Source organism: Urocitellus parryii, chromosome 3 (genome assembly GCF_045843805.1).
Source record: "Urocitellus parryii isolate mUroPar1 chromosome 3, mUroPar1.hap1, whole genome shotgun sequence".
Lineage (NCBI taxonomy): Eukaryota > Metazoa > Chordata > Mammalia > Rodentia > Sciuridae > Urocitellus > Urocitellus parryii.
In genome coordinates this window covers 209500682-209518651 of record NC_135533.1, presented here as the reverse complement: position 1 = coordinate 209518651, position 17970 = coordinate 209500682, and the positions used below count along the sequence as shown (strand labels likewise).

The 17970-nt window shown below is 57.3% G+C and overlaps 1 protein-coding gene across 1 annotated transcript; it reads right to left on the bottom strand.

Annotated features, from left to right (window-relative positions):
* Positions 1-1405: 1405 nt before the first annotated feature.
* Brme1 (break repair meiotic recombinase recruitment factor 1) lies at positions 1406-17510 on the bottom strand. Its single transcript, XM_077796543.1, has 9 exons — positions 17454-17510; positions 16966-17017; positions 12124-12298; positions 9672-9753; positions 9366-9470; positions 6236-7510; positions 4097-4191; positions 2310-2402; positions 1406-2023 (listed from the first exon to the last, which is right to left on the bottom strand). Exons 2-9 carry the CDS (start codon positions 16994-16996, stop codon positions 1879-1881), a joined length of 2001 nt encoding a protein of 666 aa, XP_077652669.1. The 5' UTR covers positions 16997-17017; positions 17454-17510; the 3' UTR covers positions 1406-1878.
* Positions 17511-17970: the final 460 nt, after the last annotated feature.

Here is a 17970-nt window from a genome sequence, read left to right as displayed (position 1 = left end):
CTCCAGGCTGCCTTATCAGCTCCAAGTGTCCCTGTGGCTCCCCACCACCCAACTGCTCTTTGGACTTTGGGTGGCCCTGGGGTGCTGGGGTGAGCTGCTTCAGGCTGAGAAGTGGGTGGGCGGCATCTCTGATCGCGCTCCCCTGCTCCTTCCCGGCGCAGGTCCTTTTGGTTTGGTCACACTCCCTTACCACCTCTCCATGTTGACACGTGAAATGGGGGCTCCCCCTTCTAGTAGAGATGGAGGCTAGATCTAAGAGGGGAACTGAGACAATTAGGCCAGGCCTCCCCCCTAGCCCTCACTAAGGAGCCCCTCAGGGAATGCTGACATTGGTGCCCTCTTGAGGAGCCAGGGTGCCACCATACTGGACAGCTCAGTGCCTAGGGACACGGAGCGGGCAGGGGCGGTATCCGGGAAGGGATCAGGCCAGTGCAGGTCTTGGGAGGGAGATCAGCTAGTCTCCTGGGGGCCACTCTTTGGGGGTCACCTATCGCCTCCTCCAGCTGCGTGGGTCCTGCTGGGCAGTGGCGAGGCAGCAGTGGGGTCCAGCTGACTGGCCCGGCCTGGGCTCCAGCCTTGGCTCAGTCTCCAGAGTTGGGGTGGGAGCAGGAATTGGACTTGGAGGGCCTCCTCTGCCCTGGGCTTTGGAACTTGAACAGGGACCTAAGGCCACCCAGGAAGCGGCCTGGGTGCACTGGGGCTGGGTGCCAACTTGCAGGGGAGAGGAGGTGGTGGGAAGGAGGAGGAGCACAGAGGAGGGCTCCTTAGTGACCCTAGGGCCTGTGAGGGATTCGGGGAGATGGCACCCCGTGGCTACAAGTAGACTGCTGGCCTCCCAACCTGAGCTGCTGAGACCCAGGGCCTGGCAGGGCAGGGGGGCCCTGGGGGGGCTCAGGAGTGAAGCTGCACATCTGGCAGGTGCAGAGCACCCTCCTGCAGTGGGCCTCCATGGCCACCGTGGAGCGGGGGACAGGGAGGGTGGCCTCCCTGGCCAAGGAACCACAGGGAGAGGGGAGTGGAGTCAGGTGCTCAATGTGTCAACGAGCCAGCCAGCCACCCACATGGCTTTCTGTAAACGGGATGACGCCTCTTGAGGGCGGCCTGCAACTGAGTTTGCATCAGCTTCCTGGCCGGCTTTGGAAGCACATTGTCCCAGGCCGGTGAGGGGTGATCTGCCACCTGGGGGAGGTTTGCGCAGGTGATGCTAAATGTGCACACAACCAGTTCTCCCAGAGACTCGGACTCTGACCCGTGGAAGCTCATGGGTCCCCTGACCGGTGTCCCACCAGCAGCGCCCCCCACCTTCACTGGGAGGCAGAGGAGGGGGTGAGGGGCAGCGGTCTAGAGGCTGGAGGGCGGATGTCAAGGGACCGGAAACGCCTCCCCCAGCGGCAGGTCAGGCAGGTCAGGAGTCCATGAAAGGATCGTTTATTACTGGTCTTCCCAGAAGAAATAAAATGGAAATTGGGGGAAAGACTAAGATACAAACAACAAAGGGAGCCCTTCTCTCCTTCAGAAGGAAGCAGATTCTGAACCACGGCAACCTTGGGGAAGGAGCTTGAATTTGCAAACCCAGATAAACATCGAGGCCCGGGGTCTGGGCCCTGCTCAGACGGCCACTTCCTGGAGCCCCTTCTGTCGGGCTTCCGGCTTCCAGGAAGGCACAGCTGCCCTCCCTGTGCTGCCTCCCGCCGGAGGCTGTGATCCTGGCCACACAGTGGTGCTTCCTGGCTCCGGCTGCAGGGAGCTGCTGGGGCGCCTCAGGACCCCTTGGACGGAACCCTTGGGCAATCTCACAAGCAAACAACAACAGGTGGCGGGTGGGGGGGTGCAGGTGACCAGGGTGCACAGGGAGCCTGTGGGCGCTCAGGCAGTGGCCTACAGGTCCCTCCAGGCTTGCTCCCCCCGGGAGAGGCTCCCCTTGGGTGGGTAGAGAGAGGGGGCCTTCCCTGGTGGCTTCGCCTTCCGCGAGTGGAGGCGCCTGAAGGCTTCCAGGTCTCGGTGGGCGCTCATGATCAGCCGGCTGCAGCAGAAACGGTAAGCTGGGGCACTGGTGGTCACCATGGGACGGGGTCCCTGCCCAGAGGCACACGTGCAGATGGCCCCTCGTGGTGCACGTGCTCTACGCTGACACCAGGACCAGCCTAAGCAGCAGGGGGACTGCTGGCCCCTCCTCCTGAGGTCAGGGTCGGGGCCCAGATGGAGAGGGCCGGCCAGGCGAGCCAGGGAAGTGTCCCCTAGCCTTGCTGCCCGCCCGAGGCTCCTGCCTCAGTTCCTCCCGGGTCCTCCCGCCCGGCTCCCGGCCTTACTTGAGGTTGGAGAGCTCTACCACCAGGCCCTGCACGGTTCCTGTGGCGTCCTCCATCCTGGGCGCCTCTGGGGCCTGGACTCCCGCGTCGGGCCTGTCGGGAAGGTGGAGAGGAACAGCCTGAAGGGGCGTGCTGACCCCGCTGTCCTCACCCCGTCTGTCTGTCTGCTCGCAGGCAGAGCCTGGCAGCCATGGCCAGCTCCACCACCAGAAGTGTGGGCTGCCCCTCCCCTGTCACCATCCCCTCGGATGGTGCCTGGGCAGCTGCCACCGCCTCTCCTGGCCCTTGAGCTGGTCCTACAGCTCTTCCACCTGCAGCTCAAGGGGGCTGTGAGATGTCCCTCCCGCTGCCCGGCATGACCCCCCACCTCCTGTTTCCTCCTGGGTCTCTGCTCCAGCCATGGGGACTCCTGGCTGCTGCCTGAGCACTCCTGGGACTCCCGGGCAGTCTCGCTGAGTTGTCGCTAAGCTGACCGTGACCCCTTCCCGCAGCCTTTTTCTCCCCAGCCCTCTGCCCTCTGCCTCTCTTGCTCTGTCCCCTCTCCAGGGCTCGGGGCAGTTCTGGAGGGGCCAGCCCTGGGGGACACCCATGTCTGCAGGGGCTGGACGTGCCACAGTGCCCACCAGAGGCTTTGGCCTGTAGATGTGGCAGGACAAGAGGACCAGGCAGAGAAGTGGGGGCCTCCCTGGGTGGCTGGGGTGGCCCTGTTGGCCTCAGGTCAACTGCTGTCAGGCCTCAAGCCCCCACCCCCAGGCTTGGTCACACCTGCCCCAGTCACACCAAGGTGCCCTGCTGCCCTGGGTCTTAGCCTTTCTCAGGTCTCGTCAGGCTTGGGCCACCAACCAGACCCCAGGGCCCTCTCTGGGGACTTCTGGACATCCCTGAGCGGGTGAGGCTGCTGGGAGATGAAATCTCCCTCCTCCTGCTCTCCCACCAGGGCCACTGTGACCAAACAACCTCCGGTCCACCCCAGGTGTCCTGTGGGTGCTGTCAACAAGTGGCCCGAAAGGCACAGAGTCTACAGGGCAAGAGGCCAGAACCTGTCACCCCACCCTGCTGCAGGAGGGAGAGGGAGAAGAGGAAGACAGGAGAGAGGAGGAAGAGGAGGAGGACAGGCGGGGGGTGGGGGGAGCAGAGGAGAGATGGAAGGCGGGGGATAGAAAAGGAAAAGGCAGCAAGACAAGGCCCAGGGCTGCACCGTGACCCTCCCTCCCCGCTCACCAGAGAGAACCACAAACTTGGCCATAAATAATGGACAGCTCTGCCCAGAGGCAGGTTCAAGTGCAGGGTAACAGGAGAGGACGGCCATGTTGGCTGCAGGCAGGGCGGTGGGGGTGGGGACCAGCACTCTGCTGGCTGGAGGGACGTGCACCTGTGGTCTGCAGCATAGGGTGCCCCAGGTGGAGTCACTCGAGGGCCTGCCCAGTGCCAGGGCTGGGAACGGCCCCACAGTCCCCAGCCTGCCCCCTTTCTCCCCACCATAAGGGACATAGGGAGAGCTCACGCCCCTCTCCCGGGGGACCCACGTGCACGTGGGTCAGAACAACCCACAGACCCAGAGGCCTGTGCAGGGGCCCAGGACCCTGGGGTCCCAGGGAGAGGGGCTGGATCAGATGCAGACTCCTGGCCACGGTTCGCCGCTCTGGGGGAGCAGGTGACACAAGCAGTGTGAAGGATGGGGTTCCCTTTTGGAGGGAGGGTGGGAGACCCAGCAAGGGCTGTCAGGGCCCTGTTTGTGGCCCTCCCTGGCCCAGCTGGACCCTGGTCGGGCACACCCCCATGCCTACCTCGGCTGGCCCTGAGTCACCATGACAAGGTCTCCCCTGGCCCGTGGGCTGGGGTCGGGCCAGCAGAGGCCTGACTCGCTCCCTGCAGGAGAAACCTGGAAGGAGAGAGCAACATGTGAAGGGCAGCCCGGCGTGGGGAGAAGAGTCACACTGGGACTCAGGCTTGGCCTCAGCCTGCTGGGGTCACCACGGCTGGCTGGGCCTCCTGCAAAGGACAGGTGGCAGCAGGGGACGCAGCCAGCGGCAATGCCAAGCCCAGCCTTCCGGTCCTGTTGGGTGTGGTGGCACTCCACTGAGGGTACCCCCGTCCGTGACAACTGCACACATCCTGTGTGTCCCGAGACCCTAAAGGCCACAAGTCACGCAGGAACACGGAGGCACCTCAATGGCTGCAGGAGCCACATGCACCCTATTGAGACAAGATGTCGCCACGTGTCTCCAGGGAAAAGTCCTCGGGAGTCGGGGGTGGGGGGGGGGGAGCCAGGCAGCCCGGGAGGCCTAGGGATGGAAACGGCATCGGCAGTTTAGTTTTTGGGGAAATGTCAACCACCTGGAGGTGACATGCCCCCCCAAGGGGAGGCAAAGCGGCTGAGGTTTGGAGTTTGACACCTATGTCCCTGCTGGCCACCTCCGTGAGACCCCTCCTCTGACAGGGTGTGTGTCCACCCCGCAGCTCTCCCCAGGAGTCCTCGCTCTGTCCCCAGGTGCCCTGCCCATGCCAGGAAGCCCGGCCTCTGCCTCCCCGCCGTGGGCCATCCTCGTCCCTCCCATGGGAACCTGCTTGGTGGCTGGGTCGCCCTGACTTGCTGGGGAACGCCCTGTGTCAAACCAACATGCCCAGGCATCTGGCAGCCCCGTCGGGGCAGCACGTCCTCGCGGGCTGGCACTGCCGCCGAGTCTGACCACTCTGGCTGTCTGCCCGGTCCCCACAATCCTGGGTTTTTCCTCTTTTTTCCCCCAGGGCTGGGGACAGAACCCAGGGCACCGCACATGAGCTCCACCACTGCACACCCACCCCGCAGCTCCCCCTCAGCCTGTGCTCTGCCCCTGTCTCCTGAGAACCTCCTCACGCGCCCAACGGCCCAGGACGGAAAGCTCGCCACGGGGGTGCCACCCGGAATCGGGCTGCTGGTCCCGCGGGGCAGGGACCAGGCTGCTCTGTGGCTGCGGGCGCCCAGCACCAAGCAGGTGCTTCCTGACAGACACTGAAGGAAGCTTTGGAAACATCTCAATAGGGGTTGGGGTGCCACTCAGGCGGGGAGCCCTTCCTAGCGTGCCCAAGACCCCGGGTCCCGTCCCTGCCACAGAGAAAGATAGAGAAGCTCTTCTCGGGTCAGCCAAGAAGCACACTGGCTCACGCTCCAGGACAAGTGCGAGGCGCAGTGTTGGAATTAGGTAGACCCAGATGCCACCCCGGGCCCCTCCCCTCCAGGCTGTGTCACCTCCGGGAGGTGCTCAACCTCCTTGGCCTCTGTGCTGCACGCAGGGTGTGGGAAGAGAACTGCCCACCTCCCAGGGAGTGGCCGCAGCTCTTGGCTGGCTCAGGGGTGCCAGCAGCCGGGCATGCTGCCCTTCCCCCCAAGAGGGCAGGGCTGAGCAAGGCAGCCACCTGCCCAGGCAGGTGGCCATAAATGGCTGGCACAGGATCAGCAGCCAGAGGAAGCACAGCCCTTCCCCAAACCCCAGCAGAAAAACACAGTAACTATGTGCATTTTGAAAAGAATCCCATCAAGACCCTCAGGTGACCCTGAAAAGGGGCAAGGACTCTCCCAGTTCAGGAGTGAAGTCCCCTCCCCAGGGTCAGCTATGAGGTGGGCTAGGCCCTGGCACCTTCAGGTCGCCCTCTTGGTCCACTGCCCTCAGTGAGCTCCCTGGGAGCCGGGGGCAGGTGCTGAAAGGTGGGGTGGGTGGGCACGAAGCTGCCAGGGCCTAGCCCACCTGGAGCTCCTGTTCAGGTGGGGGACCCCTCCCAGAACGGCAGTTCTGCCCATCTGGAAAACCGCAGGCACCACAGCCGCGACTCAGACACCCCCCCATTCCTTTGCCAGGTCACGTGGAAGGCCACCATGAGCCGCGTCGCCCCGCTCCCTGCATGGCCCTTGCTCTGGAATGGTCCGTCGACAACAGGGAAGTCCTTACCTGCTCAGGTGGGGCTTCGAAGCTGGCGCCCTCCAGGGCCTCCCGTATCTGGCTGTCGGGCAGGAAGCCCACCTCCAGGTCTGAGGAAGTGGGGGGGTGCTGGGGCTGGCCTGCTGCTTCTACAGAGGGCCCCGGGCTGCCCAGGGGGTCTCCGGTCTCCGGGGGAGGGTCACCCACTGTGTCTCTGAGCTCCAGCAGACCAGAGGCTCCAGGGGACAGACTGAGCTCCTTCAGAACTTGTTCACGGCCCTGGCTGCCTAACCCCGCTGCCCGTCTGTCCACAGGCTGTGTGCACATCCATCCTGGCCCCTCTTGGACAGGGCTGGGCCTCGGTACCTGACCCACATCTGGACCCATCTCCAGGGCTAGATGGCCAGAATCCTTAGCACCCACTGTGGGCGTTTGGTTCCCAGAAGCTGGAGCCAGGAATCCTAGAGGGCTGGATGGCATGTCACCCTGGGGACCACCCTCCAGCCCCAGGTCTCCTCTGCCTGCTGTGGTGTCTTCAGCAAGAGGCGCACAGTCCAGCTCGGCCGCACTGCAGCCTCTGCCAGGGGCCTGCCTGCTGGGGAAGGCCTGCCCGCCCGGCCCGGCCACCTCTGGGGTTCTCTGGTCCACCTCAGTGGGGTCCACACTCAAGGAAGTGCATCCTGGGCTGCTGTGGCTCTGCCCTGCTTCCCCGCCTGACCCTCCGGGTATCTGCCTGGGGTCAGGGAGGTCCTGGCCCACGCTCCAGGTCTTCAGGTGTGGAGTAGCCAGGCTCAGCTCCTGAGCAAGGCCCACGGCAGGAGTGGGTGCTGCAGTGTGGGGGCGGCTGGCTCCCTCATCCTTGGGCACCTGGGGCAGCTCAGCCCCTGACCCGCCCTGGGCCCCTCCCCCCCGGGGGGCTCCTCTGTCTGGCCCCTGCCCTCCAGCATCACTGCCTGGCAGGTGCCCTTTCTGGCCACGATCGCCTGGAACCCAAGCCATCTCTGTCTCAGGCCTGCTGTTCCCCAGGTTTCCACCGGCCATCACGCTATTGCTTTGCTCCAACAGGCGGTTCTGACTGGCTCTCTCTGGGTGGGAGGGCCCGGTCCCCACTTCTGGAGAGAACAGGGGCTGGGAATCCCCCCTGCCAGGCACAGGTGTCTCGAGGTTCTGGCCACTCTGCTCAGAGCTGGGGCTGTCTGCCTGGGTCTGCTCTCCAGGTCCCCTGGCCTCCTGGAGAGCGAGCCCCAGAGACTCCCGCAGCAGCAGGCTCCCCGCCTGCTGGGCACTGGGCACTGGCAGTGTGTCCTGTGGGGAGAGAGAGAGTCAGCCACCGGCCTTTGATCAGCAAGCACTCTGAAGGTCTTTCTAGTTGTTACCACCTGTCCAAAGGACTCGGACACTGTACCCACCACGGTGTACCACCCCGGGCACCAGTGCCAGGGCAGGGCAAAACCTGGAGCTGGGGCCTGGAGAGGGAGCGGAGCACAGCAGCCTCCCCTCCCACCAGCCCTCCTCCTGGCCTGCGCTGGTGGGGAGATGAGGATAGAAACACCCAGGGGGCAGGGCCTGGGGCAGAGCCTTTGCCTACCGTGCAGGAGGCCCTGGGTTCCACCCCAGCACCACAAAAAATAAGCAATTTTAAAAGGACTGATTACATGCTGAAATAACAGTATTTTGGACCTACCAGCTTAAATAAAATATATCATTAAAATACATAAATTCTGGTAAAACACATGTGGCATTTCCCTGTTAGCCTTTACCACACACCTTCAACTCACAGTGCTGGGATGGAGCCCAGTTTCCCCCACGGTAACATCTTACATCACTCAAGGACAACAGCACTGAGCAGGCCCTGATGTGGAGAAGACCCCCGGGCACCGTGTGTGTGGTCAGCTCTACACGGTGCTCTCACTCTTGGAGATCTGCGTGTCAACAGACTGAACGCGCCTCACATCATCGTGGGGACCCCTCTATACCAGCTGCTCCCTCCCCCCCACTCTGCCCATTCTCTCTGATCCCTGGCAACCACTCATCTGACCTCCACCCCTACAATCTCCTTTTTGCTGTTGTTGCTGGTCCTGGGCACTGGACGGAGGGCACTCTACCACTGAGCTACATCCCTGGTCCTTGTTGTTTTTTATTGTTGAGGGTTTTGCTCAGTTGCTGAGGCTGACTCTGAACTTGCGATCCTCTGCCCTCAGTCTCCCAAGTTGCTGGGACTGCAGGCATGTGCCACAGTGCCCAGCTAAAATCTTTTTTTAAATTGTTTTGCAGGGTTCGGAATAGAAACCAAGGTCCCTCACATGCTAGGCAAGTGCTCTGCCGCCAAGCCACACCCCAGCCCCACCTCTGTAGTTTTGTCATTCTAATAATGTCTACCAACAGGTGCCTACCACATACAACCTTCTAAGGTCAGCTTTTCACACTCCGCCTGACACCCCAGAAGGCCATCCAAGTTGTTCAATGTGTCACTATTTAGCTTGGTCCTCTTATTGCCAGTCATGGTCTAGGAAGGATCCCTCCACTGAAGATTATCTGGGGTGTCCCCAGTTTGGGGCAATGACAAACAGCTGCTGTGAGTGCCCACTATCCACTTTTTCAGGGGCATGTGTTCCCAGAGATGTTGTCACACACAGAATTCATGACAGCAAGAACAACTGTAAGACCCCTGAGCAGCAGAGGGCTTCGGGGCGGCGTGGGCTGCTCTTCTGGGTTTTTCTGTCCCATCCAACCTGGGGAAGAGGCTTTGGCCTCCACACCCATGGTGCAGGCACTGCTGTACTGCCTCCAGAAGGCCTCAGACTGCCAGCTGTGTCGTCACACATCTGGGGCACGATGCACTGAACACGGGAGCAGAGAGGCAGACTAGTCACTGCCAACAAATATCAAGGTTAAAGTGCGCCAAGAGGCTGCGCGGGAAGCTGGGCGGTGGCACAGGCCTGTAATCCTGCTACTCAGGAGGCTAAGGCAGGAGGATGGCAAGTTTGAGGTTAGCCTGGGCAACCCCGTAAGACCCTGTCCCGCAAGGAGGATGTAGCCCTGTGGTGGACTTTCCCATCATGTGCAAGGCCTTGGGCTCAAGCCCTAGTTTGGCAAAACAACAACAGTAACAGAGGCCACCCAGGTGCAGAGCGCTGCCTGGTGATCTTCAGGGGCTTACCGAGCTCACGGCCCCGTGCTCAGGGTCCTCTTCCCTTGTTTCTGCTTTTCTTGTCCCTGTTTTCCTGGGTTTTGCAAACTGGGGGACAAATCTTCCGACTGAGTTCTGTAAATCAGACACAATCAGCAACAATAAAGGAAAATGAGGTCTCAAAAGAAAAGCCACCCCAACCCGTTCCTTTCTTGCGGCTTCAAACGTGGCTCCCGCCCTCCTTCCCTCCAGCCCAGGGGACCGTGAGCAGCTGCTGACGCGGCTAAGTGCTTAAGGAGGGTCTCGCACATACAGGAAACCATAAAAGAGGCTCACCTGGGAAGGAGGAAGGGGAATCGGCTCCTTTTCTGGCTGCCTGAGGAGCCTGGAGGCAGCTCCTGTTTCCTCATGTGGGGAGCTGAGCGGAGAAAGACAAAATGGAGGAGGACGTCCTTCTCCAGGACTATCACTTCGCACAGTAATACAAAGGGCCCAGAAAAGTGGTGCCCAGAGCCTCCCAGAACAGAGGCCCCAGAGCACCTGCTTTCAAAGAATGCAATGAAGCCGGGTGCCATGGCGCCTGCCTGCAAGCCCAGCTACTTGGGAGGCCCAGACAGGAGTATCCTGAGTTCAAAGCCAGCCTGGGCAACTTAGCAAGATCCTGTCTCAAAGAAAGAAAAATAATAATAATAAAGGATGGGTTGGAGGAGGGAACAAATGGATATAGAAATATGGTTTATACACACAATAGACATTATCCAGTCATAAAAAGGAGCAGCATGGACTCACTGGAGGACACCACGTTAAGTGGGATAAGCGAGGCACAGACAGTGCTGCCGGGCATCACCCTGACAGCTGCGAACACTGGCTTCCTAAAGTGGAGAGCAGCAGGGTGGTCACCAGGATCTGGGAGGGATGGAGGGGAAGGTGGGCAGAGGAGGGCTAATGGGCACGGGGTGCAGCAGGACACAAGGAACCTGAGCCATCCCAGCCCCAGGGAGGAGTGGCTCTAGGGCTCTGTAGCACAGTGGGAGGTGGCTGAGGCCGACAGCCATCGAGGACGGGATTCTGAATGTTCCTAACACAAAGATGTTCCACACACGTCTGGGTGACGATACGCGAATGATGCTGATCTGAGGACACCGCACCCACGCCCTGCAACACCACACTGTGCCTGATGACATAACTTAAAATTTCAGAAAATAGCTTTTAGGGTCTGCGGGGGGATGGAGCCCAGTGATACGATACTTGTCCAGCCCATGTGAGGGTTTCATCCTCAGTACCACACAGAAGAAAGGAAGGAGGGACGGGAGGGAGGAAGAGAGGAAGGGAGGGAAAAAAGAAAAGAAATTTAAATTTGGGAGGTGTTCTGGCAAGATTTCTCTTCTCCACACAGTCTTTCTTTTTTCTTTAGTGGAGCCGGGGGCTGAACCCAGGGCCTCGCACGTGCTAGGCAAGCACTTTACCCCTGAGCCCAGCTCGGCCTCGCATAGCTACTTTAAGCTGTTTGTTTTATGCAGTTCTATTCTGTGTATTTTCCAGTGCATGTGAAACCTTTTTAAAAATACATTAAAAAGGGCTGCAGTTGTATGTAGCTCAGTGGTAAATATATACATATATATTTTTAAAGTATATACGCACATATTTAGCTGGCCACAGCCTTGCTTCTCCTGACTGCAGTCTGCCCCTCCTGCATTGCCGTCCTCCAGGTACAGTGCTCTGGGGTCTCCAGGCAGGGAGACTGTCATGGATTGAGAATATCAAGAAAAATCTGTGTTTACACTGAAGACTTACAAACATCTTCTTGTCATTAATCCCTGAACAGCCATAGCGCAGTCTAGCAACGGTTCACATAAAGCACTGTATCAGGTATGAAGAGTCCCGGGGAGATGACCTAAGTCTACGGGAGGATGTGCTGAGGTGCCATTTTACACAAGGGACTGGAGACTCGCTGACCTGGTATCTACCAAGGCCCTGGAACCAATTCCCTGTGGACCCCACGTGACGACTGCACGGCACGTGGATCAGTCCCATGGACGGACGAGGCTGTTCGTGAGCTGTTTCTTTTCTTTTCTCTTCCCCCACCAGCTTCTGTCGTTGTTGAAACCGTATGGGAACCAAAAATCCATAATGGTTACGAGCACAGGAACCAGCCCCAGCCAGACTCCCAGTCACCCGGCTCCAGCCCAGGGGCCGCGGGCCAGTCACACCGTCTCCCTCGGCTCTCAGGAACCTCACCCGGGAGCTGGGGACAGTACCTCGCAGATGTTAGCCACTGGCCGTCACTGACTGTTTTACTAGTTAGCACAGCACACCAAGGGCCTCCCTTTTCTTTCTTTTTTTCTGTTTCGTTCTTGTGGTTCTGAGGATGCAACCCAAGGGCATCCACCTTGAACTACATCCCAGTCCTTCTTATTTTGAAACAGGGTCTCCTACGCTGCCCAGTCTGACCTTGAACCCATGACCCCCGGCCTCAGCCTCATGAAGCGGGGATCACAGCGAGCACCCTGCACCCAGCTCCCAACCTTCTCAATCAGGGAGGAGGAATACAGAACAGGGATCTGACCCCGAGGCAGAACACCACGTTGCCCTCCATGACCGGCACAATTTAACCCTACCTGTCCCCACGGTGGAAACAGCAGCTCTCCTCACCAGTGAGGACAGCTCCAGGAGGGCTCACGGCATGGACAGGTCACCCTGGCCCACTCCCCTGTGCGTCCTTGTCCATGGGACTGCTCCGCAGTCCAGGGGCAGTGGGGAAGCCTGATGGCCTGTTCCAACCACCTACCTGGAGACAGCCCCTCCTGGCTCCTCCCTGGTCAGCTCTGGAAAGGCCGCAGGTCCTGAGCTGTCTTCTGACTCTTCGGGGTAGTGCAAATGGCCTGAGTCGGGACTCTCCGGGCCCCCCTTAGAGGGCCCCAGCCTTGGGTTCTTTGGGGGTTTGGGAGGACGGACTCCTTCTCCTGGTTTAGAGACAGAGGGAGATGGAGGGGCGGGGATGTTGGAGCACGCACTGCCACGGCTGAAGAACCACCAGCAGGGTCATTGCCGCACTGGGAGCCACCAGGCTTATCCTGAGGGCACGAAGTCCCTGCTCTGACGCTGCGACCCAGTGAGAGGAGATGCAACCTGTCCCCGAGACCCACTCCCAAACACAGCCACGGGGCTTCTGACCAATGGCCTGGTCTGTCTCCAAATCACGTGGGACTACCTCACCAGACACCCCTCTCTCCAGGGAAGAGGTGAGAGGCTACGTGGCAGGTCCCACTGCAGAGGGGCTGTCCCTCACTCCTTAGAGCCTTCCCTGTCCAGCCCATGGCCCCCTCCTATTCGCTTGGTGGCTTTTCCGGAAGTATTTGAGGCTTGAGGTCATCTCAGGTCTCCCCCACTTCGATTGGGCTGCATGCGAGAAGAGGCCCTGTCTCACTCTTTTCCCAAGTGACTAGAGGATGTCTTGGATACTGTTGGTGCTCAATAAATGCAGAGAAGACCAAATAAGTACATGTAGAAAACATCTACCACCAGACGCAGATGAGACGAAGTCACGGACCACGTTTTCCTAGAGTCACCTGCAGAATATCTGTCCTAGGAAAAATAGGACTGAGGGGTGGAGGGTGCAGGAGGCCACCTCTTAGTCCCTTTGCATTCCTTTCCCCATCACTAAAGGCAACTGGGCTAGGTCCTTTTCTTGCTCTTGACAGTCTAAGAGTTCTTGTCAATATCAGTTAAAGAAACCCCTTTACACAGAAACTGCCAATCACAGCTTACCCGTGAGCCTCCCCACTCCTAGGCCCATCCCCCCGTGTTCAACGAACAAGTGTAGATGCTATGGAATTCCACACCAGGCGCTGTCCGAAGAACTTGTGTGTTGAGACTTCGATGTAGGGGACCTCGGAAATCCCAGGGAGTACTGGTCTTACAATCTTACAGATGAGAAAGTCGAGGCCGAGGAACCAAGACTGGATGCAGTCCAGCTCCGCAGCCTGCACACTGGAGGCCCCAGCACTTAGGGGGCACCATATGGACTGGGCTCTGACCCATCAGGGAGAGCCAAGAGACAAAGCAAACCCAGGTGTTGCTTTCCCGAGTTCAATCAGATAGGTTCTCCACGAAATCAGCTCCACCCCCACGACACATCTGGAAGAAGCCCATAAATGAGTCCCCCACCCGACGCCCACAGCGAGGGTCCTCACAGTCCCTCACCAGCTCTTTGTGCTCCCCTAAACCCCAGTAACTCTCCAGGAATTTTTTTCCCAGTGAGGGGATGGAACCCAGGGCCTTGCATGTGCTAGGCAAGCGCTCACCACTGCCCCCCCCAGCACCCCCAGTGGTAACCTCTCCTCCCTCCGGCTGCTGTGGTTCTGAGCCCGTGGAGAACTCCATCCATCTGCTGTGTGTGACCAGCTCTCTCCATGAGAAGCATTTCCCTTTCCCCTGACAGACCCGGAGGGTCCCAGGGCTGGTATGGATCTGCAGTACCCTCTGATCTCATCCTTGCCTCACCCGGCCCCATCAGGTGCCCACCCCAGGGAACTGTGAGCCACTAGGAAGCTTCCCAAGAAACCCACCTGTGGTCTGCCAGAGGAGGAAAGGGGGGAAAAGAAGAAAGAAAGAAAGAAAGCAGCTTTGTTTATATGGTTCCTTAAGACTGATTCCCAAACATTAGCTCGTTTGGCTGATTCAATGGACATTTGTACCAAATAAAAAGCAAAAACATCAACAGAAGAGCAGAGCCTCCCATTTCCTTCCTGTGGTCTGTCCCCGTGGGACCAATTCAAGATAAAATAAGGCAGAACCTTGTGTTCACTACCAAAGACTGAAGACACGGGGAGCGGGGGGCCTCTTCCACGACCTGCCAGGATCTTCTTTTTCTGTGGACACACAGCAAGAGCCACCCAGGGCAGCCCAGAGGTCCGCGGAGCTGGGGAGTCCTCTGCCAAGACAGTCCCCAAATGACCCAGCTTTCCCTCCAAGGTCAGAGAAATCCCTGTGCCTCCAAGTAGCCTGTTGCTCATCTCCGCATGAAATATGTTCAATCTATCAACCATTTCCTTTTTGTCCCACATCTTAGGGGAAAAAAATGAACAAATTCATTCAGTTCGCCACTTGCTACATAAGAAAATTAGTTCTAAGTTTTTGTTTTTTTAGGTGGTGCTGGGGAATGAACCCAGGGCCTCACGTGTGCTAGGCCAGCGCTCTACCACTAAGGCGCAACCCCAGCCCGATTTCTAATTTTTTTTAATATTTATTTTTTTTTTTAGTTTTAGGTGAAACACAATATCTTTATTTTGTTTCTGTGAGGTGCTGAGAATCGAACCCAGTGCCTCACGCATGCTAGGCGAGACACTACCACTTGAGCTACATCCCCAGCCCCCAATTTCTAAATTTTTAAGAAATTTATGTTACCTTAGACAGTGATAGGGACCTGAAGCCATCCAAGCAATATTGGGTGTTTCTTCTTCCAGTGAAGAAACTGTTTTGTTTTTTTCAGTGCTGGGGATGAACCCAGGGCCTTGTGCACGCTGTGTAAGCGCTTCACCACTGAGTGACACCCCAGCCCTCGTGTGTGTATTAACAAGAAAAGGTGGACATGATACACGGAGAAGTGAAAAACAGCAGGCACACATCAGTATGGGTGATGATTCTGTTTTTCAATAAAAGTATTCCATCTGTATATAGTCAGCCCTCCACATCTGTGACCAGTTCCTCATCCACAGATTCAACCAACCATGAATGGAAAACATTCAGGAAAAAAAGTCTGTGTCTTGAACATGTGCAGGCTTTTTTTTTGCCTTGTCACAATTCTCTAAACAATGTAGCATAAAAGCAATTCACATGTCATTCACATCATGCTAGGTATTATAGGTCATCTAGAGATGACTTAAAGTCTACAGGAGGATGTTTAGGTCATATGCAAATTCTTTGCCTGTGTGTGTGCGTGCGCGTGCATGTGTGATACTGGGAAGTGAACCCGGGAGCATTCTACCTCTGAGCTACATCCCCAGCCCTTTTGTAAAAAAAAAAAAAATATATATATATATATATATATATATATTTTTTTTTTTAAGACAGGGTATTGCTAAGTTGCCAAGGTTGGCCTCAAACTTGTGATCCTCCACCCAGCCTCCCAAGTTGCTGGGAGGCTACAGGAATGTGCCACTGAGCCCAGTTACTTTGCCATTTTATATAAGGAACTTGAGCATCCAAAGACTTCCGTGTCTGCTGTGTGTCTGACTAGCTCTGGAGTCAATCTCCTTGTCCAAGGAAAAAGTCCGGAAGAAGTAGTGCACTGAGGTGGCTTTCTTGTTTTTTTTACAGTTGGAACATCATCTATGTTTGTGCTATATGTTAATGTTGGGGAAACTGGGGAAAGGGCAGGCAGAACTCCCAAAACTACTTTTGCAAACTTATCGATAGGCTCCAAATTATTTCAAAATGAAAAGCATCTTAAAAGTAGCAAGGGGGTTGGGGCTGTAGCTCAGTGGCAGAGTGCTTGCCTTGCATGTGTGAGATACTGGGTTTGATCCTTAGCACCACATAAAAATAAACAAATAAAATAAAGACACGCTGTCCATCTACAACTACCAAAAAAAAAAGTAAGCAAGGACACCAAGCACAGAGCTTCACCCAGGAGGCTGAGGCAGGAGGATCCCAAGTTCAATGCCAGCCTAGGCAAGTTAGTAAGACCCTGCCTCAAAATAAAAAAAATAAAAAGGTCAAAGAATGTAGCTCAGAAGACGAGCACCCCTGAGTTCAATCCCTAGTTTAAAAAAAAAAATCTGCAAAAATAATCACTGACAGCACAAACGTGTGTATTCCTTCAAGTGTGATCTTTAAAAATGCTAATTCGTGTGTAGGTTCTAAGGCAGGTTTCCCTTAACCTGGCGCCATCAGTAAACATCTGTGCCTGGATCACTCTGCACTGTAGGGGACTGTCCTGGGCATTATAGAACTGTGAACAGCAGCCCTTACTTCCACCCACTAGATGCCAGTATTATCTGCTCCACACAAACCAGTTGTAAAAATTTAAAAAATGTCTCTTAATTGTCCCCCAAAATCTTCCTTCCCAGAACCACTGCTCTAGGTGGTTCTGGTAGGTAGGTGTGTTTATTATTCCCAATTTACAAAATGGTGAAAATGAGGCACAGAGTAAATCAATCTCGATCACAAAGTGATGGGAGTTGGGATGAACCCAGATTTTTGGCTCCAGAGTGAAACTCGGCCCCACTCCAGATGGCCTTGCAGCACATCAAGCTCTCTTCAGGGGTCCTCCTGGGAGTGGCTGCACTGCTGCTCTGAAACCTGGGGTGGGGGGATCTCTAGCAGGGGGACCCCAAGAGGCGGGTGGAAGTGCCAAAGAACTCCCACTCTTTATCTCATTCCCTTCTCCACATTTCTGTTTTTTTAATTAGGCTGTATTAAATCATCTTTTAAGGAGCTTGGAACACTCACATTAGCATTTCTACAACAAATAAGTTCGGTGTTCGTCCTATAAGCAGACAGCAATCAAGAAATGCCAGCTTGGACTGGGGGTGCAGCTCATTGGTGGAGCGCTTCCCCAGAGGCAGCAGGTCCTGGTTTCAACCACAACCTCTGCCCCCCAAAGATCCAACTCCAGTGAACCAAATACCTGAGGTCCGAAGCTTCTTCCTCTTACTCATTTTACTTTTCCCTTGAGAAATCTGTGGACAAAGGGAATCTCTAGTTGTTAACACAGTAGTCTCTGTCCCTGTCCCTATCCAGTGGTCCTGGCTGAGGGCAGAGCCTTCCCCACCACCACCCAGGCCCATCTGGCTGCCCCCACAGGTCAGCTGAGTCGCAGAAGGACACAGGGTTACAGTCACCCTGGGCCACACGGGTTGGAAAGGGCATCCTCCAGGGAAGCCCTGCCGCCCCAGCTCTTGTCCCCACGTGGGAGCATGTTGTGAACTTGCTGGGAACCTCCTTCCTTGCCCCAGGCTGTGGCCCTTCGAGGCACACGGGGAGACCCTGGAGAAGCCACTGGGGGCCTACAAGGCCACTAGGGAACTTCTGGGGCCCTGAGGGGATGCTGGAGGGACAGCAGTGGACAGAGGCCAATTGCTTGCAGCCTTGGGGGCCAGGCAGGCCGAAACCGACCTGCGCCACCGATGTCGTCCAAGTCCCTCTGTGTAGCAGGAACTGCGTCTGCCTGGACCTGCTGGGGAATAGTCGCCTGGATTATTTGAGTTACGTTGATTCCTTTAGTTCTCCATCCCCCAAGCAAATGGCCACACTGGCCCTCAAGGCGACCTGGTGGCCTGGAGTCTGAAGCAGGGGGATCTGGACACCTGAGGCCTGGGTCCTGGGCACAGTGGCCCCGGCTCCCGGAGACCAGCCCCACAATAACACTACTTCTGCCACCAAAAAGTGAGGAGCTCTGGCTGCAGGACTTTTAAGAATCACAGGGCCGCCTGCGCCCCTCAAACCTGCGCGCGCCCTACCTCTTTTCCCGCGCCCCACGAGGCCCCGCCCCGCGCGTGCGCATTACCAGAACCCAACACCAGCGCATGCTCCGCCTCCTTTCCGAACCGCGGAGGCGAGATCCTCCGCTCTCCGCCCGGCGCATGCGTGCTCGCGCTCCCGCGCACTGCCTGCCGGGAATTGTAGTTTCGGT